At 39.1% G+C, this 21,344-nt stretch overlaps 2 protein-coding genes across 5 annotated transcripts; both read right to left on the reverse strand.

The window, feature by feature from the left end:
* Positions 1 to 668: 668 nt before the first annotated feature.
* On the reverse strand, positions 669 to 1,765 carry LOC121994228 (elicitor-responsive protein 1-like). 3 transcript variants are annotated; one of them, XM_042548336.1, is made up of 5 exons: positions 1,622 to 1,765; positions 1,486 to 1,551; positions 1,231 to 1,378; positions 981 to 1,128; positions 669 to 875 (listed from the first exon to the last, which is right to left on the reverse strand). In XM_042548336.1, the coding sequence occupies exons 1-5, from the start codon at positions 1,686 to 1,688 to the stop codon at positions 870 to 872; spliced, it is 435 nt and encodes a 144-aa protein (XP_042404270.1). In that variant the 5' UTR covers positions 1,689 to 1,765; the 3' UTR covers positions 669 to 869. The 3 variants fall into 3 exon arrangements, with proteins under 3 accessions (XP_042404270.1, XP_042404268.1, XP_042404269.1); XM_042548334.1 differs by lacking the exon at positions 669 to 875 and having other exon boundaries at positions 934 to 1,128; XM_042548335.1 differs by lacking the exon at positions 669 to 875 and having other exon boundaries at positions 935 to 1,128; positions 1,231 to 1,375.
* Positions 1,766 to 18,562: 16,797 nt separating this feature from the next.
* Positions 18,563 to 19,693, reverse strand: LOC121994229 (elicitor-responsive protein 1-like). Of its 2 annotated transcripts, none has more exons than XM_042548337.1 (5): positions 19,538 to 19,693; positions 19,402 to 19,467; positions 19,147 to 19,294; positions 18,894 to 19,041; positions 18,563 to 18,788 (listed from the first exon to the last, which is right to left on the reverse strand). In XM_042548337.1, exons 1-5 carry the CDS (start codon positions 19,602 to 19,604, stop codon positions 18,783 to 18,785), a joined length of 435 nt encoding a protein of 144 aa, XP_042404271.1. In that variant the 5' UTR covers positions 19,605 to 19,693; the 3' UTR covers positions 18,563 to 18,782. The 2 variants fall into 2 exon arrangements, with proteins under 2 accessions (XP_042404271.1, XP_042404272.1); XM_042548338.1 differs by having other exon boundaries at positions 18,566 to 18,788; positions 19,147 to 19,291.
* Between the last annotated feature and the right edge of the window lie 1,651 nt (positions 19,694 to 21,344).

The following is a 21,344-nucleotide window of genomic DNA, read 5'->3' on the forward strand; positions in this document are numbered from 1 at the left end:
ACAGCCAGCGGTGGAGCGAATCTATTTCAAGAAAACTTTGACTTTCGCAGGCCTCAGTCCCTTCACCTGCTAGGGAGCATTGCCCCCACGACCTTTCAAACTACTCAGCTCTCCTGACTATTCGCACGCCCGTCCACTCGATTTCTCTCCTCGGTAGCCGCTAGCTCGCTTGATCGCTCACCCATTCAGACTCTTTGTCTGACCGCACACTCACTCGGTCGCTCACTAGCTTGGCCTATTCATCCACTCAACTACACACTCGTCTAACCGCACGCTCAATTTTCGACCCGAATGATCGAATACTCGCTCGGTCGCTCGTCCGCTCAGACTAGCTCGCTCGTCCGCTTAGACTTGCCTTCACAGCTTCTTGCCTGTACAGACTTGGTCGCTCGGACTTTGCTGCTCATCCACTCTACGATCAACACTTGGCAATAACCAGCTCTTGCTGGCAATCTGAAATTATCTGCTCAGGTCATCTTGCTAAATAAGTAAATTTAATTCGATGTATTTAAATTCTATTAATTTCTTAGAATCTTCGATAGATTGTTTGTCAACACTAACAAATGAAACCTACAAGTTATCTTTATATGAGATTAAATAGGTGCAAGCATCTGGTTCGATATGGATTATTCTTTTGATCAACCAATACGTTTCACAAATTGCACTACTTAGACATCACCATTATTCCTTACTCCAATAATAAAATGAATTTAATACATTTCCAAAAATAAAAAATAAACAAATGAATTAAACAAATTTAATTTCAACAACAAATCAAATAATTGGTCAGCTAACTAAGGAGATCACTATCTATCTATTCTTCAAGCACTTGCATAATCCATAAATCCAAAGCTCCTTTTTTCACTCCATCACATCTACAAGAACACAACAACAAAGTTTGTTCTACAATTACAGGAATTTCATTTTAAAATAATACAAAAAAGATTAATAGCGTTTGCATTAATTGTTTACTTAATTACCTTGGTTAAATTAATTAATTTGAAGGTGACACCAACTCTTATCTCGCCGTGATATCTCTTATCGGAAAGCACAACCCGATACTTGCAAGGGTTCACTTCCATAAACCCCTTCTCCAACCCCAGCGCAATCACATCTCCAACATTAATCCTATTCATCATCAAAACCACACAATTAGTGATAAGCTCCTATGTAATTAGGGAGAAATATTACTAACAAGAGTTTAAATTTTTTAGGGCGCATATTACTCACGTTGCTTCTCCGACAAAATCATCGGCCGAGAAGGTGTCACGGTCCATGACTCGAAGCACAAGCTTGTGTCGAATCGAGTTGTTCTCGAGTGGATGGTGAATCTTGAACTTGAATTTTTGATTCCACCGTGGATTTCCTCCTCCCTCTGCTTAATTAATTTCACATTTAATTACATTTTATAATTTTATTTTATGGGATATTAAATAATCTTATAAAATCACACATATATAAATTATTTAATTAGAACTAACTCACTATATGCAACTTTGCTCTTCTGTTGCTGATCCCTGTATTGAATCTCCACATAAGGATCCATCTTGCCTGCTTAAATCAAGTAAATTAAATACATAAAATTACAATTAAAATTTCACAAAAATAAGCTAATTAATACCTATTAGATCAGTGTCTTTGAGGCCTTTGGCATCCACCAGTAACACTTCTAATTCTCCAAAACTCATATTTAAGTAATTAATTGTATGATCTCTTCTTCCTTGTCTTTCTCTTTGTTTCTTCTCTGATCTCTTTGTATCTTTTCTTCTCTGTTCGCTTGTTCAGCAGCAGCTAGATATATATAGAGGAAGCAGGAAAATGGATGATTAATTAATTTATTAAATTTCAAGTCAAATGATTAATTGATCCAGTCAATGATTTGAACACTATTGACCAGGAACAGCTCAGCAAGAAGCGGTCAAATTGTACTCGTGTTGTATCATTTTGATTAATTGAATTTGTACCCGGTCAAATTGTACTCGGGTCATATTCGACCACAAGTTATATAATTCGGGTCTTGAATTTGTACCTTCGTTCATCCACATATGAAAAAGAATTTCTCCTCAATATAAAATAATCAATATATCTTGAAAATTTTAATATGGGACTAAAATTTCGTTCACAATAGAATCCCTTTCCTTTTTACCTCTTTTCTATTTACATATAACGAACAAATAATTTTTTTCATCAATATAAATGTGAGAAAATAAAATTAAATTACAGTGAGATATGTAAAAACTATTACATTGCATGTAGTTAAATCATACTTGAATTTAAAGACACCGTCTCTAAGTTATCTCTATGAAGTCGAAGTCGAAGTCGAAGTCGAAACATGATCTTCCAAAGGGTTAATTAGGGATTCGACACTGTACATCCTCACTAAAAAGGAAGTAAGGAATAATATTTTGATGTCTAACCCTGCGGGGAGCACACCCTATATATAATCCAATACCCACTATCGGTTATCAACCCATTAATAATAACGAATGACGAGTACGTTTAAGATAAATGAGTCTACACATAGAATATACATACCCAAAAATAAATCCAATAAACACAACAATTAGATCACTGTAATGAGTTTGAATTTAAATGACAAAATAATGGGTTATAAATTCACGGTAAGTCCACTGACAAGTTATTGGATATTTAAAATATCTAACAATCTCCCACTTACATTACATGTGAAAATAACACAAAACAATATATTCCTTAGTTACATGTAACAATGCCAATCTTTATGGGTAAAAATACCCCTTAAAGAATGTGGCCCATCAAGTCCATTAGTAAGATACGGCAATGGGTCCACCAGGATACCCCCCAGCAAATGATATTGCAACTGAGCCTCCAAATTTTCAACCCATTTATGAGCAACAACCCCCAAAAGCAAAATTCAAAGGAGGCATAAATAATGAATTATGGACTCTGTCATCAGCACAACAGCAGAGTGGAGCCTTATTTGTGATACCAGAACAAATAAATTTATTTGATGATGCCTTCTCACGATGGGAATCAATCACAAAGAATTTTGTAGCATCACAGGCATTCTCAGATTCAAAGGAGAAGATTGAGTTTATTGAAAATTTACTTGGGGAAATTGAAAAAATTACATGGATACAGTGGAGGATGACTTACTCTACTGAATATGATGCTCTAATATCTATCAGTGAAGGACGAGAAGGAACTCAAAATATTTTATCTCAAATGAACCGGGTTTTCTCTTCTGAAGACCCTACCCAAGGGTCTACAGAAATACAAAATGTTGCCTATCGAGACCTGAAAAAATTATCTTGTGATAATGCAAAGAATATCATTCAATATATTAAAAACTATATGCGTCTTGCAGCAAAAACAGGAAGGCTATATGTTGGACTAGAACTTTTAGAGAAATTTTAGTTAAAAATGTCGGGAGACCTTGGCAATAGAATTAAGGCTGCTTTTGAGGCAAAGCACCCAGGGCTCACTGTTGGAGTTTTCCCACGAGTAATTTTTGCCCATAAATTTCTGGAGCAAGAATGCAAGGACGTAGCTTTTAAAAGATCCCTGAAAGATTTATCATTTTGCAGTCAAATCCCTATCCCAGGTTATTATAAATCAGGACCAAGAATGATTGGGATAAGACAATCAAGAACATATAAAGGTAAGCCTCATGGATCACATGCAAGGATTGAAAAACGAAAACATTTACTCCGAAACAAGAAGTGTAAATGTTATCTATGTGGCCAAGAAGGACATTTGGCTAAGGATTGTCCTAATGAGAAAAGAAATGTTAAAAGGTGGCTATCTTTGAACAACTAGATTTACCAGAAGATTGTGATATACTTTCTGTATAGGAAGGAGAAGCGCAAAGTGATGCTATTTACAGCATCTCAGAAGGGGAAGATGATATATCTGAGGTACAACATTCTATTCAAACCTTACAATTAAATACAATATATATGCTTGGTTTGGAAGATGGTGGTTACAGGCAACAAATTAAGCTGACGGACGAACAGTCAAGCTGTTTACATCAGTGGAAGCATAATGAAAGAATTTTCACCCCGCAATCGCATATATGCTCATGTTGCAAAAGATCTACTGTCCAAAGAGCAAGGATACATTGTACTGAATGCCTTCTAACAGTATGTAGCTTGTGTGGACCATATTACTTCAACAAGGAGGTACCTGTTACCCCAGCTCCTTCAACTCCTTTCTATCCGATGAACCTTATACAGGAGCAGAGAAATTACATAATGTGGTGTGAAGAGGATATTAAGAGATTAAAAGAGGAAGTTGCATATTATAAAGCCCAGTTTGAAGCTCTTCAAATGGAGCAAGACTTCCAAAAGGATTTTCAGGAATTAAATGAGGAAGCTGCAAATATGCTTGTTGAAGAAGTAGCAGCTACATCCAGCCCACGGTTAGTAAAAAATATGTTATATAATCTAACCGTAGAAATTGAAATTCCAGGAATTCAAAAATTCAAGTTAAAGGCAATCTTAGACACAGGGGTATTCCTTGTCTAAGAAGATTAGTAAAAAGAGTAGAGCCAACCACTGAACAAATTTACTCTACTAGTACGGTGGTATCTTCATACCGACGACCAACAGATACGGCAATGGGTCCACCAGGATACCCCCCAGCAAATGATATTGCAACTGGGCCTCCAAATTTTCAACCCATTTATGAGCAACAACCCCCAAAATCAAAATTCAAAGGAGGCATAAATAATGAATTATGGACTCTGCCATCGACACAACAGCAGAGTGGAGCCTTATTTGTGATACCAGAACAAATAAATTTATTTGATGATGCCTTCTCATGATGGGAATCAATCACAAAGAATTTTGTAGCATCACAGGCATTCTCAGATTCAAAGGAGAAGATTGAGTTTATTGAAAATTTACTTGGGGAAATTGAAAAAATTACATGGATACAGTGGAGGATGACTTACTCTACTGAATATGATGCTCTAATATCTATCAGTGAAGGACGAGAAGGAACTCAAAATATTTTATCTCAAATGAGACAGATTTTTTCTTCTGAAGACCCTACCCAAGGGTCTACAGAAATACAAAATGTTGCCTATCGAGACCTGGAAAAATTATCTTGTGATAATGTCAAGAATATCATTCAATATATTAATGACTATATGCGTCTTGCAGCAAAAACAGGAAGGCTATATGCTGGACCAGAACTTTCAGAGAAATTTTGGTTAAAAATGCCGGGAGACCTTGGCAATAGAATTAAGGCTGCTTTTGAGGCAAAGCACCCAGGGCTCACTGTTGGAGTTTTCCCACGAGTAATTTTTGACCATAAATTTCTGGAGCAAGAATGCAAGGACGCAACTTTTAAAAGATCCCTGAAAGATTTATCATTTTGCAGTCAAATCCCTATCCCAGGTTATTATAAATCAGGACCAAGAAAGATTGGGATAAGACAATCAAGAACGTATAAAGGTAAGCCTCATGGATCACATGCAAGGATTGAAAAACGAAAACATTTACTCCGAAACAAGAAGTGTAAATGTTATCTATGTGGCCAAGAAGGACATTTTGCTAAGGATTGTCCTAATGAGAAAAGAAATGTTAAAAGGGTGGCTATCTTTGAACAACTAGATTTACCAGAAGATTGTGATATACTTTCTGTACAGGAAGTGATAGGATCAAGTAGCGCGATAGAGGGGGGGTGAATATCGCGTCCTTTTAAAACTTATCGTTTCTTTGAAATCAAAGTCGTGCATAGCGGAAAGTAAATAGAGACAGTTTGTTTACTTCGTTCGGAGCCTAGCTCGACTCCTACTCGAAGGCCCGCGGTCCTTGACCGCACCGATGGGCAAAACACTAAAACTCTTCTCTCCGAAGTCCTCGGAGAGAAGCAGATCGTACAGGTGATGTGTGTAGATTATATATTCTTTTATGCATGTTTTTACACACATTTATATACTTTGAGTATGTTTGATCTATGCATTTTTGTACTTCCAGCTTTCCTTTTAGCATATTTACTCTTTTGGTTCGGAGATCTGCTTTTTGTGCATTTTCTGTACACAGGAGTCGATTTGGTGAAGAATCTACATCTTTGGGCATGCGTTGGAGGAAACGAAGGGAGAAAGCACCGGGCCGTGTACCTCACACGGCCCTGCACTGGTATGGAGCTCGGGTCGTGTGGAGTTTGGCACCAACAGAAGAGGAAGATGACATGGCCATGTGAACCTCGCACGACCGTGTCAAGATTTGAAGCCAACGGGCGAAGCCTTACAGGTGTGGATCTACGGCCGTGTGAGATTTCGAGACCAGCGGTTGCGTGTGCACCACCGGCCGTGTAGCATTTCGAGACTAAGCGGTGGGCGTGTGCACCACTGCAGTGTAGCATTCGAGGCGAAGGGTTCTGGCCGTGTGGAGTCACACGACCGTGCAGCTTTGGCAGAGAGGGAACTGGACATGGCCGTGTGAATCTCACACGGTCGTGTCACGGGGCCGTGTGGCGCCCGATTCCCTCCTCTATTTAAACCCTTCTTCATGAATTGAAAGGGGATCTCTCCCCCTTTGGGAGAAAGCAAGATTTGGTGGTTTCCTCCCATTCTTGGGAGGATTTCTGGGTGAATCTAAGGGAGATCTCGACGATTTCGACTCCGGAGCGAGGATTGGATCCGAAGACAAGGCTTCTTCGTAGATAAGTTTTCTCTTTCTCCCTTTTCTTGGTTTCTTGGATTGGGGGATTCAAGGAATGCTTGTAATCTCTATTTCTTCGGGTTTTCTTCCTCGATTCATGGAGTAGATCTTGTATTCTAGGATTAAGGGAGTATTTGTAGGATGGATTGATGTAATCTCTAATGGATTTTCCATTTTCTTGTTTCAATGACATTGACTTCCTTGTATCAATTAGATCTTGAATGATTAATGGTGATTTGTGCTTAATTCTCATTCTTGATTGATTGTTTGGATTTCTTGTAGACTTTGTAAAGATAAACTCTCACTCGATCATCCGAGGGATCCACGTGACAGGTGCAAGCCCGTGTAAGGACGTTTGAGAGATAATCTTGAAGAGGAAATAGAGATATTCAAGAGAGTATGATGGATTTTATGACTAGCTGCTTGTATCTTGATAGATTAATGAGTCGTGGGCTTCTACGTTGATATCCGAGGAAGGCATAGTAATAGGTGCACTTCTGTGTAAGGACAACATAGGTACATGTCTAATTAATCCTATTTAGATACATTTCTCAGTCCTTAGCCGGTTGTCTATTGCAAGAGGGAACCGACAACTTTCTACATGTTTGGCAATTAAGGGATAAGAATTGGTGAACCATTTACATTCAAGAAATCTTACAAAGAAACCGAAACTCCTAGAATCTCCCTTTATCATAACCCAAAACACTAGACTCCTGTTTGTTGATCTTTAAGACTATATTTGTTTACCTTTACTTTGCTTTTGAAATGATTGGATAGTTGTTTTGCTAATTCGCATTGAGGCATTTCTAGTGCTTATTCCAGTCCCTGTGGATACGATAATCTTTTATATTACTTGCGACATTTCCGTACACTTGCAGAGCGTAACAACAGGTACAATAAAATAAGATAGTAACAAGCCTACTATCTTATTTGCAATTAAGTGAAATACAAAATATATATACCGACAAATGAATCGAAGATTTAGCGTAGGTCGGTGCTTTCGAATAACGCAGCTTGCTGTACTGATGAAGATGAGTCGCTTGCAGAGCAGTAACTTGTGATCAAAAAAGTTGTTCATGGCCTCTGACCTCGAGCCTTAATTTATAGGTACACTGAGGTTCGGTCGACCGATCCCTCTGTTCGATCGACCGAACCAGCTCCAATCACCCACAGCTGGAGTCTGACACTGGCTCATAAATTCTGCATTAACTGGCCTTCAATGGTTCGGTCGACCAAACCCTTTTATCGGTCGACCGAACAAGGTTTTTCCTTGTTCGCTGAAATCTGCCGAGATCACCCTTTAATGCTGATTAAATGCTGATTGGATCGGTCGACCGATCCTCTTGTTCGGTCGACCGATCCTCTTGTTCGGTTGACCGATCAACCCTTCTTTCCTTTGCTTGATGATTCGGTGCTGATGAACTGGCTTGCTGAGTCAACAGGTTCGGTCGACCGATCTTACTTTTCGGTCGACCGATCAAGCTTTGACCGGACTCTAGCTCAGTTCTGATCTGGACTGACTTCTGTGCTGATCTTACTTGGTTCGGTCGACCGGTCCTCTGGTTCGGTCGACCGGTCCTCTGGTTCGGTCGACCGGTCCTCTGGTTCGATCGACCGATCCGCCTAGACCTGTAAAACAGTGTTAGAACAAAAAACACCCTACAACACAGATGTTAGCATAACAGTATAATAATGCATGAGTAATAAAAGAACAGTAGAACTGTTCTTGATCTCAACTTGGAAACCTTTCCGGTTTCTTCAGTTGGATCAGCGACCTAAGGTTGTTCCCTCCGGGAACCCGACCTCACTGTCGCTCCTCCAGTTTGCTTACCTCAACCTACCTGCCAAATTTTGATCCTCCGGATCTAGTTTGGACATCTCACTCAGCCTTGATCGGCTCCCCATAACTTTTCCTTTGATCTTCGGTCCTTCAGACCTCTCGATCACACTGCCAAGCTTCGTCTCCCTTCGACCTTCTTGGACTTTCACCTGGGTTCCACGATCTGCTAAGATTTCTCCTGCCTAGCCTCCAACTAGGTCTAACCCCGGTTGAGTAAACATTCTGCACACTCAGTAAACTTGTTAGATCACAACAAGACTTAACTTGAACCTTTGACAACATCAAAACTTAGGTTTGATTCTGGTACAGCTTGCACCAACAGGAAGGAGAAGCGCAAAGTGATGCTATTTACAGCATCTCAGAAGGGGAAGATGATATATCTGAGGTACAACGTTCTATTCAAACCTTACAATTAAATACAATATATATGCTTGGTTTGGAAGATGGTGGTTACAAGCAACAAATTAAGCTGACGGACGAACAGTCAAGCTGTTTACATCAGTGGAAGCATAATGAAAGAATTTTCACCCCGCAATCGCATATATGCTCATGTTGCAAAAGATCTACTGTCCAAAGAGCAAGGATACATTGTACTGAATGCCTTCTAACAGTATGCAACTTGTGTGGACCATATTACTTCAATAAGGAGGTACCTGTTACCCCAGCTCCTTCAACTCCTTTCTATCCGATGAACCTTATACAGGAGCAGAGAAATTACATAATGTGGTGTGAAGAGGAGATAAAGAGATTAAAAGAGGAAGTTGCATATTATAAAGTCCAGTTTGAAGCTCTTCAAATGGAGCAAGACTTCCAAAAGGATTTTCAGGAATTAAATGAGGAAGCTGCAAATATGATTGTTGAAGAAGTAGCAGCTACATCCAGCCCACGGTTAGTAAAAAATATGTTATATAATTTAACCGTAGAAATTGAAATTCCAGGAATTCAAAAATTCAAGTTAAAGGCAATCTTAAACACAGGGGTATTCCTTGTCTAAGAAGATTAGTAAAAGGAGTAACGCCAACCACTGAACAAATTTACTCTACTAGTACGGTGGTATCTCCATACCGACTACCAACAGATACGACAATGGGTCCACCAGGATACCCCCCAGCAAATGATATTGCAACTGAGCCTCCAAATTTTCAACCCATTTATGAGCAACAACCCCCAAAATCAAAATTCAAATGAGGCATAAATAATGAATTATGGACTCTGCCATCGACACAACAGCAGAGTGGAGCCTTATTTGTGATACCAGAACAAATAAATTTATTTGATGATGCCTTCTCACGATGGGAATCAATCACAAAGAATTTTGTAGCATCACAGGCATTCTTAGATTCAAAGGAGAAGATTGAGTTTATTGAAAATTTACTTGGGGAAATTAAAAAAATTACATGGATACAGTGGAGGATGACTTACTCTACTGAATATGATGCTCTAATATCTATCAATGAAGGATGAGAAGGAACTCAAAATATTTTATCTCAAATGAGACGGGTTTTCTCTTCTGAAGACCCTACCCAAGGGTCTACAGAAATACAAAATGTTGCCTATCGAGACCTGAAAAAATTTTCTTGTGATAATGTCAAGAATATCATTCAATATATTAAAAACTATATGTGTCTTGCAGCAAAAACAGGAAGGCTATATGTTGGACTAGAACTTTTAGAGAAATTTTGGTTAAAAATGTCGGGAGACCTTGGCAATAGAATTAAGGCTGCTTTTGAGGCAAAGCACCCAGGGCTCACTGTTGGAGTTTTCCCACGAGTAATTTTTGCCCATAAATTTCTGGAGCAAGAATGCAAGGACATAGCTTTTAAAAGATCCCTGAAAGATTTATCATTTTGCAGTCAAATCCCTATCCCAGGTTATTATAAATCAGGACCAAGAAAGATTGGGATAAGACAACCAAGAACGTATAAAGGTAAGCCTCATGGATCACATGCAAGAATTGAAAAACGAAAACATTTACTCCGAAACAAGAAACAAGAAGTGTAAATGTTATCTATGTGGCCAAGAAGGACATTTTGCTAAGGATTGTCCTAATGAAAAAAGAAATGTTAAAAGGGTGGCTATCTTTGAACAACTAAATTTACCAGAAGATTGTGATATACTTTCTGTATAGGAAGGAGAAGCGCAAAGTAATGCTATTTACAGCATCTCAGAAGGGGAAGATGATATATCTGATGTACAACGTTCTATTCAAACCTTACAATTAAATACAATATATATGCTTGGTTTGGAAGATGGTGGTTACAGGCAACAAATTAAGTTGACGGACGAACAGTCAAGCTGTTTACATCAATGGAAGCATAATGAAAGAATTTTCACCCCGCAATCACATATATGCTCATGTTGCAAAAGAGCTACTATCCAAAGAGCAAGGATACATTGTACTGAATGTCTAATAATAGTATGCAACTTGTGTGGACCATATTACTTCAACAAGGAGGTACCTGTTACCCCAACTCCTTCAACTCCTTTCTATCCGATGAACCTTATACAGGAGCAGAGAAATTATATAATATGGTGTGAAGAGGAGATAAAGAGATTAAAAGAGGAAGTTGCATATTATAAAGCCCAGTTTGAAGCTCTTCAAATGGAGCAAGACTTCCAAAAGGATTTTCAGGAATTAAATGAGGAAGCTGCAAATATGCTTGTTGAAGAAGTAGCAGCTACATTCAGCCCACGGTTAGTAAAAAATATGTTATATAATCTAACCGTAGAAATTGAAATTCCGGGAATTCAAAAATTCAAGTTAAAGGCAATCTTAGACACAGGGGCAACTACCTGTTGTGTTGACCAAAGATCCGTTCCTAAGGAAGCATTAGAACGGAATACCTTTGTGGTAAGCTTTAGTGGAATCAATTCTCAACAGACGACTATTATGAAACTAAAGGCTGGACGAATGATTATTGGAGACAATACTTTTCGAGTTCCCTATACATACAACTTCCCCATGGTATTAGCGGATAATATTCAATTCATCATACGCTGCAACTTTATTCGAGCCATGCAAGGCGGACTTCGGATTGAAGGAAATACGGTAACTTTTTATAAAAATTTGACTACAATAAATACGTTACCATCTGTACATGCAGCCATTGAAGAACTAGAAATGGATGAAGATGAATACATACAAATCAAAGAAATGGTGCATTTCTCAGCTGGAAGAATAAGCCCTACATTTGAGCAGAAGTTTGGCCCTCTATTACAGGAGCTTAAAAGTCAAGGTATTATTAGGGAAAATCCATTACAGCATTGGCAGAAAAATAAGATTACATGCCAACTAGATATCAAAAATCCGGAGTTCATAATTGAAGACAGACCATTAAAACATTTTACTCCATCACAGAATGAGGCATTTTCTAAGCATGTAAAGGCCCTGCTAGACTTAGGGATTATTCGACTAAACAAAAGCAGACACAGAACTACTGCCATAATAGTAAACTCAGGAACTACAATTGACCCAGTCACCGGCAAAGAAAAGAAGGGAAAAGAAAGGCTGGTATTTAATTATAAGCGCCTTAATGATATTACTCACAAAGATCAATACTATTTTAAAAAAGGTCAGTAATAGCTGCATATTTTCTAAATTTGATCTAAAGAGTGGTTTTCACCAGGTGGCTATGCATCTTGACTCAGTAGAATGGACAGTTTTCTAGGTGCCTGATGGATTATATGAATGGCTTATAATACCATTTGGGTTAAAAAATACACCTGCAGTATTTCAGCGAAAAATGGATCTATGCTTTAAAGGGACCGAAGAATTTATAGCAATTTATATTGATGATATATTGGTATTTTCTCCGGATGAAAGAACCCATGAACAACATTTAAGGCAAATGCTTCATATTTGCCAATTAAATGGGTTGATCTTAAGCCCAACAAAGATGAAGATAGCAGTAAAGGAAATTGAATTCCTTGGGGCAATCATTGGTAATTGCAAGATTAAACTTCAGCCGCATGTTATCTCAAAAATTGCTGATTTTAATGACAATGATCTCAAGACAACCAAAGGTATGAGATCGTGGCTTGGTTTATTAAATTATGCCCGAAATTACATTCCAAATCTTGGAAAACTTCTTAGTCCTCTTTATGCCAAAACATCACCCAATGGGGAAAAGAGATTAAACCAGCAAGATTGGGATCTAATACACCAGGTAAAGGAAAAGGTAAAACAACTCCCTGACTTGGAGATCCCTCCTCCAGAATGCTATATAATCTTGGAAGTAGATGGATGTATGGATGGCTGGGGAGGAATATGCAAATGGAAGAAACAAAAATTCGACCCTATATCTTCAGAAAAAATTTGTGCCTACTCCAGTGGAAAATTTAATCCTCCAAAATCCATCATTGATGCAGAAATTTATGCAGTAATGAATACAATGGAAGCTTTGAAAATCTACTTCCTTGATAAACATGAGCTTCTCATCAGGACGGATTGCCAGGCCATAATAAGTTTCTTTGGCAAAACTTCTAACCATAAATCATCTCGAGTCAGGTGGTTGGCATTCACTGATTATATAATGGGAGTTGGACCACTAGTTCAGTTTGAGCGCATTGATGGAAGAAATAATCAGGTAGCAGACTCCTTGTCTCGACTAATAACTGTGTTAATTTTTACAGAATGGCCGAAACAAGACCTCGACAAGCTAGCCATGGTAGCACCAGCAATCAAAGAACTCCAGACGTAACCCAATTTGAAGGCCTAGGAGACATTGAGCAAGGCCCTTTGGACCCTCTCGACTTCGCTAGACAGTACCAACAGACAATTAACAGACGTCACGGCCGGCCCATCCCCCTTGACGAATTCCATCAAATCACAGAAGAGCTACATCAGCTGGAACAGCAAACAACAACACGAGCCATTAATGCAGTCCAGCAACTCAGACTTATCCATTCACTAAAACGACAAGAATGCAACAGGAGCAGGGGACATAATAATTGGTGGAATGACTGGTACCCTGCAGTGGAACAGTGTGATAATCAACTTTCCCAGTCAGCATATCTTCTCCAGGATTGCATTTCACGAATGAAGAATTTTAAAGTATAAAGGCAGCAAGCATGATGGACCCTGATCAAGTGACTTTCTCGTAACCCATAGCGTCTTTATATAAAGTGTCTTTAATAAGTGGAGTGCTTTTAAAGATTCCCTAACAAAAGGGAGTCCTTTACGTAAAGTGTTTTTAGTAAGTGGAGTGTTGAATGGAGTGCTTTAAAGATTCCCTGACAAAAGGGAGTCCTTTATGTAAAGAAGTGATTCCTCTAGCTATATCAAACATGCCGATGGAGCCCCATGCGCACCCGGCGTTTGCTATATAAGAAGGAAATCACTCCTCTTGCAAGGCATCAAGCATCCTCTTGAGCCTTACTTGAGGTTTCTCTGTAAAATTTGGCTTAAAAAATATAAGTTTCTGGCTTGTTACAATACTCCCCTTCCTCCACTAGCTTTTATAATACTCTTCTTCCCTTTTGTGCTCACGCTTCCTGCTCCTTTTTTGGTATCAGAGCTAGACATACTCTTGTTGTTTCGGCGTGTTGATATTATGCAACCTTGGGAAACAAAAGGATAGACCCTAACTTGGCAAAAGAAGAGGCAGAAGGCCTTAAAAGATCCAAGGGCACGTCTGTATGAGGTTCTCTGGGAAGGAATTGCCCTCGCCGGAGCTCCAGGAGTCCTTGTAAGTCCTGAAATCCATATTTTATGAATACTTTATCATAACCAGAAACACAAATTCGTACAGAGAAGTCATTTCTTCAACTGATCCTATAGAACCCCCATCTGTCGATTTTGCTAAACCAAGTGATTACCAAGGTGTAACGCCTGGGATCGCTACCCTTATAAAACAGAACAATACCCAAATCCAATTGCTTGTCCAAATATCTGAAGCTCTTAAGGAAATCCAAATTGAAATCTGCAAACAAAAATTCCCTGCTATACCATCGGATCTCATCTCTAAACTCCAGAACCTATCCCTTGGACCACCAAAGCTTAAAGAAAAACCTGGAAAATTGCGGGTATTTAAAGATCTTTATAAAATATTAAGAGAAGAGCAGGAGAAGATTAAAGGAATATGGCAACCTCCCGGACAGAACAGCAAGTAGCTACAACCCCACTATTTGAAGATCAAATAAGAAGCTACAGAAGAAATCAACGAAGGCTTTATAATGCCCAACAAACAGCAGGGAGAATTGGGCAAACATTATCCGGAAGAGCATCTTCAAGTCACACACTTGAGCAGCAAATTGAGCCAGAGGCTCAGTTACAACTATCCATGCAAGAAAGAGCTTCAATAGTACCAGCTGAGGTACTATATCATTCACGAAGAGATGACGCACATCACATAGTCTATGTTCATAGATCGGAGGAAGCAATATTGGTAACAGACAATCATCAAGTAGATAGAAGCTTCATACAAGAAGAAAGCTATAATCAATTAAGAAGAAGTGGTATGCAATACATTCACTTAGGGGTGCTCCAGGTACGCATACATATTTTACATAGACAAAGAGAAGGAGCAATGGCTCTTATTGTGTTCAGGGACAATAGATGGCAAGGAGACCAAGCAATACTAGCAATCATGGAAGTTGATCTTACGCATGGAAGCCAGATGATCTATGTTATTCTAGAAACAATGATGACAATCGGCGATTTTTATCGGAATGTGCAAATTTCCATTCTTACAAGAGGCTATGAAGCATGGCAAAACAGTGAAGCAAATCTCTTAATTACCAGAGGTATGGTAGGAAGACTATCTAATACTCCTAATGTTGGGTTTGCCTATGAAGTGTAGGGAGTAGTAGACTACCTAACATCCTATGGAGTCAAAGCCTTACCTGGACGAAGTTTTTCCACAAGATCCCTGCAAGGCTTAAACTGGGTAATTAATCCTACTCAGGCAAATATCCCTATGCAACCAGCTGAAGTCAACAGTCAAACGATGGTGGACGGTAGGATATCTTTAAGCTTCAGCAATTATACTGCTGCTCAGCCATCTGAAAACCCACAATATAATAGTAAAGATGAAGAGGTTTTTGAGACCTTAGCAGTATTAATTGAAACAAAACCAGGTGTTCTTACTTATTCTGACGATGAATATGAAAATTTTAAAGAAAAAAGGAAGAAAGAAAAAAGAAAGAAGGAAAAATATAAGACTGGAAGATGGGATACTATGGGACAACCAAGTGGTAAATTTGATTATTATGTCAATTATGATATCCCACAGATACCTTCAGATCTTCAACTCCCACCACCGTCCTGGGGTGATGAAGAGGAAAATGCACCTGATAAGCCAAATGAACGGGAAGGCCTGGACCATGAAGTAGCTCTAGAAGAAAGGTACTCTTCTTCTTATGAACCACATATCTTAATACATAGAATTTCTTCACAGGCAGTTATCCCAGAAAGGCAGACATCAGGATCCGCAGGGTTGGACATAGCGGCAAGCCATGCAGCTGTTATTGAACCTTATGGAAGGGATCTTATCCACACATGGCTGCAAATTGAAGTTCCTTATGGATACTATGGACAGTTAGCCTCACGTTCAGGACTAGCTTGGAAAAGCGGAATAGAAGTTGGAGCAGGAGTTATTGACTCCGACTATTGAGGTGAAGTGCAAATTCTTTTGTTCAACAGAACTAATTTACCAGTTTATATATCTCCACAACAATGAATTGCGAAACTTATATTAAAGAAAATAGCTTATCCGGAGGTATATGAAGTCCCCCATCTCAGTTACACCGAAAGGGGTGAAAAAGGTTTCGGATCTACTGATATTCAACCAAATAAAGCCTCAACGTCAACAATTCAACAAAATAAAGCTTCAAATTCGCAAAAATATTTCACAACAGAAGATATTTTCGTCCTCTTGATGCCTGGAGAAAAACTGGCGGTGTTTGCTCAGGAAACATCACTCCAAAATAGTTATGAGCAAGACCATGCAGCGAATACAAGCCTAGGGGCCTCTGTACCGCGGTCCATGGAACCTACTCTTAACCATGAGGAAGATGATGATGATTCCAATTTAGACTACATCCAGTATTTGGCATCTCTCTCTACACAAAAGGCACCAATATGGGACGACTATTCTGATTCAGAATGGACAAATCCTTTCGCCAGCAGAGGTGGTGGGGAAGAGGAATTCCTTGAAATAGTTCCATCAAACTGCAAGGAGTTTATTGAGCTAATTGCAGCAAACTGTGAAATGGAATATCCTTGTCTAAGAAGATTAGTAGAAGGAGTAACGCCAACCACTGAACAAATTTACTCTACTAGTACGGTGGTATCTCCATACCGACCCCCAGCAGATACGGCAATGGGTCCACCAGGATACCCCCTCCCCCCAGCAAATGATATTGCAACTAGGACCAAAAGGACAAAGAAGTCATAACCACTATAACTATAGTAAATCTCACAGTAATCATAATACGAACTTATTGATGGAATAGATTTGATGTGTATATGTAGCATGAAAATTATATGAAAAGTAATATGTCATGCACATCCTCAACTATGTGAGAAAAAAGTGGGGCCGTTTCGAAGAGAATTAGAGGCACAGTTCTTAGAACTTCTCACAGAACCAGGCGTGTTCATGGTGAACATATTCATGAGAACTGAGTTGTATCAGGGAGAGTCTTGGGTGAGATATATCAATGCTTACATAGATGGCAGAACAGTTCAAGGACATCACGTCTATTTTCAGTCAGTAAGTAAATAGATCTTCATAAGGGAATGTTCAAAGGGTAAAACCTATCTGTCATTTACTGAACTCAACTGCTGAATGCTATCACATACCCTATTTCCATTTATGTGGGAGATTGTTGGATATATGTGATGTGAATGGAGAAGAGGTGGAAGAGGAAAGAAGCTTCATTGTGAATGAGACTTTAGTCTCACATTGGAAGTTTCAAGGCATATTGGTGGATTTATATTGATTCACATGCATTGATAATGTGAACAGATGCATGGGGAGAGACTCTCTCTCACACGTGGGTGCGTAGGGGGGGTGTTCAAGTGGAACAACCAATATTTTACCACATAAACTTTTTTACTGCTTGTGTAACAAATGTATTAAATTAAGGATTAATGCAAAATTTAAACGGCTGAGCGAAACGTTGGCGTTTCATAGCTCGACGAGTAATGATATTAATCGATCATCGATGTTCTCATTGATCTGAGCTCCTATATAAGGAGGCTACGAGCAAAAGATTGGCACACACAAACAGAAGCTCTCCACCTCCGTACCCCTCCTCCTCTGTCATACATCTCTTGCTCGACGGTGTACCCGTGATAGCAGTAGGGTACCTCTCAATTCACCGTGACCATCAGTGCTTGGTGGGAATCACAGTTCACCATTGTATCCTGAGAAACAGACGACCCGAGGAAACCTCAAAACACAGCAGAAGCGGAGCGAATCTGTTTCAAGAAAACTATGACTTTCGCAGGCCTCGGTCCCTTCACCTGCTAGGGAGCATTGCGCGCTCAGCCTCTCGGATTGCTCAGCTCTCCTGACTGTTCGCACGCCCGACCACTCGATTTCTCTGCCCGGGCGGCCGCAAGCTCGCTCGATCGCTCACCCGTTTGGACTCTTTGTCCGGCCGTACACTTGATCGGCCGCTCACTAGCTCAGCCTCTTCGTCCACTCAACTGCACACTCATCTCGTCGCACGCTCACCCGACCGCTTAGTTTTCGGCCCAAATGATTGAATACTCGATCGGTCGGTCGCTCGCTCGATCGGTCGCTCACTGGTTCGCTTAGACTAACTCGCTCGCCCGCTTAGACTAGCTCGCACGACTTCTTGTACGTACAGACTTGGCCTCTCAGACTTTGTTGCTTGGACGCTCTGCGGTCAGCACTTGGCAATAACCAACCCTTATTAGTAGCCTGAGATTATTTACTTATGTCATCTTGATATACAAATAAATTTAATTCGATGTATTTAAATTCTACTAATTCCTTAGAATATTCGGCAGACTGTTTGTCAACCCTAACAAATGGACCCTACAAGTTATCTTAATATGAGAGTAAATAGGTGCAAGCATCTCGTTCGATATGGATTATTCTTTTGATCAACCAATATGTTTCACAAATTGCACTACTTAGACATCACCGTTATTCCTTACTCCAATAATAAAATGAAATTAATACATTTCCAAAAATAAAAATTAAACAAATTTAATTTCAACAACAAATCAAATAATTGGTCAGCTAACTAAGGAGATCACAATCTATCTATTCTTCCAGCACTTGCATAATCTATAAATCCAAGCTCCTTTTTTCACTCCATCACGTCTACAAGAACACAACAACAAAGTTTGTTCTACAATTAGAGGAATTTCATTTTAAAATAATACAAAAAAGATTAATAGCATTTGCATTAATTGTTTACTTAATTACCTTGGTAAAATTAATTAATTTGAAGGTGACACCAACTCTTATCTCGCCGTGATATCTCTTATCAGAAAGCACAACCCGATACTTGCAAGGGTTCACTTCCATAAACCCCTTCTCCAACCCCATCGCAATCACATCTCCAACATTAATCCTATTCATCATCAAAACCACACAATTAGTGATAAACTCCTATGTAATAATTAGGGAGAAATATTACTAACAAGAGTTTAAATTTTTTTGGGCGCGTATTACTCACGTTGCTTCTCCGACAAAATCATCGGCCGAGAAGGTGTCACAGTCCATGACTCGAAGCACAAGCTTGTGTCGAATCGAGTTGTTCTCGAGTGGATGGTGAACCTTGAACTTGAATTTCTGATTCCATCGTGGATTTCCTCCTTCCTCTGCTTAATTAATTTCACATTTAATTACATTTTATAATTTTATTTTATGGGATATTAAATAATCTTATAAAATCACACATATATAAATTATTTAATTAGAAATAACTCACTATATGCAACTTTGCTCTTCTGTTGCTGATCCCTGTATTGAATCTCCGCATAAGGATCCATCTTGCCTGCTTAAATCAAGCAAATTAAATACATAAAATTACAATTAAAATTTCACAAAAATAAACCAATTAATACCTATTAGATCAGTGTCTTTGAGGCCTTTGGCATCCACCAGTAACACTTCTAATTCTCCAAAACTCATATTTAAGTAATTAATTGTATGATCTCTTCCTCCTTTTTGTTTCTTATCTTTGTATCTTCTCTTGTCTGTTCTTCTCTCATTCAGAAACTAGATATATATAGAAAGAGGCAGAGAGATGGATGATTAATTTATTTAATAAATTTCGAGCCAAATGATTAATTAATTGATCCAGTCAAGGATTTGAACGTCTTTGACAAGAAACAGGTCCTGTAAGAAGTGGTCAAAGTTGTACTCGTGTCGTATCATTTTGACATAGCTCTCAAGTAGTTTAAATGTATAATTAATATTCTTGTGGTTGTAAAAGAAAAGTAGGGTTTTAAGTTTCGCTTTTATATTAATTTCTGGCGCGTTTTGGATATACTCTCCAATAAATGTGGAAAAGGAGATTTGAACCGGTCAGCTTTTGCTAAATTGGACCATTGTTTTCTTTCTCCCGAATTGTCAAATGCGATGACCAAGCAGAGTCAACATTTGACGCCTTGCCCTCGCGTGGAAATTCACCAATATTTTAGTCTATATATACACACGCATTGCTGAAGTGAACAGAGTTTAAATTTATACACTTATTATTTTTTATGAAAAAAAATATGATAACTTAATGAATAATCCTATGCGTATTAAAGAATAAAAATATTTAATAGGAGGGGTTTATTTTAGAGACACGCCATTTAATTACACATGGCCGGATAATAATGGTGAAAATTGAGGTAAAAATAAAAGCAAACAAACAGATAAAACCCCTCTTTCATTCTGAATTCTCCACCTCTCTTCAAATGAAACATAAACCACGACAGTTGCCGACGAAAAAGCTTTGTTACTACCGAAATCAACTAGCTAGCTAAGAAGATCTAGATCACCGATGAGGAATCTTTTGTTATGGTCTAGCTAAGAAATCATATGCCTTAGAAGATCTCGACAAGAATGGCAATTTCATCAAGAAGGTTTGCGACTACAATCTCAAATGTCAATTTTGCTTAGCGTTTCCAGTCGGAAAGAAAAGAATGATAAAAGATCTACTGAAGATCTAGTCTGCAATGGAGAGATTGCTTTTGGCATATATAGTCACCCACCAGAACTCTCTTTTATTTGCAATCTTTAAAAACTATGATAGAGTCACAAATTCGCGCTTCGTTTATAAGAGAAGCTACTTCTCACGGAGACAGCAAATGATGAGCAAGAATTTTCTGGTCCACTTTTAACAGACTAAATCCTGATCCATGGGGATGGATCTTCTGGTCCACAAAGACTGGATCAATTCATGATCCAGCCTTTGTATTGATGAAGGACAATGAACTCCCACCTATTAACAGATAGGAGTCATTACCTCCCACCAATCCCCTTGTCCCGGTCCAGGAGCGGACAAGGAGACCAAAGGATCCGGTCCCTGATCCACTACACTGATTGAAGGGATTCAATGTCCTTGGTCCAGGGGTGGACCAGGACAAACGGGCCCACTTTTAACCGACTAAATCCTGATCCACAGGGATAGATCCTCTGGTCCACAAAGGCTAGACCAATTCATGATCCAACCTTTGTATTGATGGAGGACAATGAACCCCCACCTATTAATAGATGGGGGTCATTACCTCCCACCAATCCCCTTGTCCCGATCCAGGAACAGACAAGGACAAGAAGACCAGAAGATCTGGTCCCTAATCCACTGCATTGATTAGAGAGATTCAATATCCTTGATCCAAGGGTGGATCAGGACAGACGGGACCCAAGAATCCCGCCTGCCAA

The sequence above is a fragment of the Zingiber officinale genome, chromosome 6A, assembly GCF_018446385.1.
Source record: "Zingiber officinale cultivar Zhangliang chromosome 6A, Zo_v1.1, whole genome shotgun sequence".
NCBI classification, from domain to species: Eukaryota; Viridiplantae; Streptophyta; class Magnoliopsida; order Zingiberales; family Zingiberaceae; genus Zingiber; species Zingiber officinale.

Bases quoted from the DNA above. Each gene is read 5' to 3' on its own strand.
- LOC121994228 (XM_042548334.1), bottom strand. From the start codon at position 1,688: ATGAGTTTTGGAGAATTAGAAGTGTTACTGGTGGATGCCAAAGGCCTC. The intron at 1,552-1,621 runs GTATTAATTAGC...TGATTTAAGCAG, and splicing joins CAAAGACACTGATCTAATAG to GCAAGATGGATCCTTATGTG. The intron at 1,379-1,485 runs GTGAGTTAGTTC...AAATTAATTAAG, and splicing joins GAAGAGCAAAGTTGCATATA to CAGAGGGAGGAGGAAATCCA.
- LOC121994229 (XM_042548337.1), bottom strand. From the start codon at position 19,604: ATGAGTTTTGGAGAATTAGAAGTGTTACTGGTGGATGCCAAAGGCCTC. The intron at 19,468-19,537 runs GTATTAATTGGT...TGATTTAAGCAG, and splicing joins CAAAGACACTGATCTAATAG to GCAAGATGGATCCTTATGCG. The intron at 19,295-19,401 runs GTGAGTTATTTC...AAATTAATTAAG, and splicing joins GAAGAGCAAAGTTGCATATA to CAGAGGAAGGAGGAAATCCA.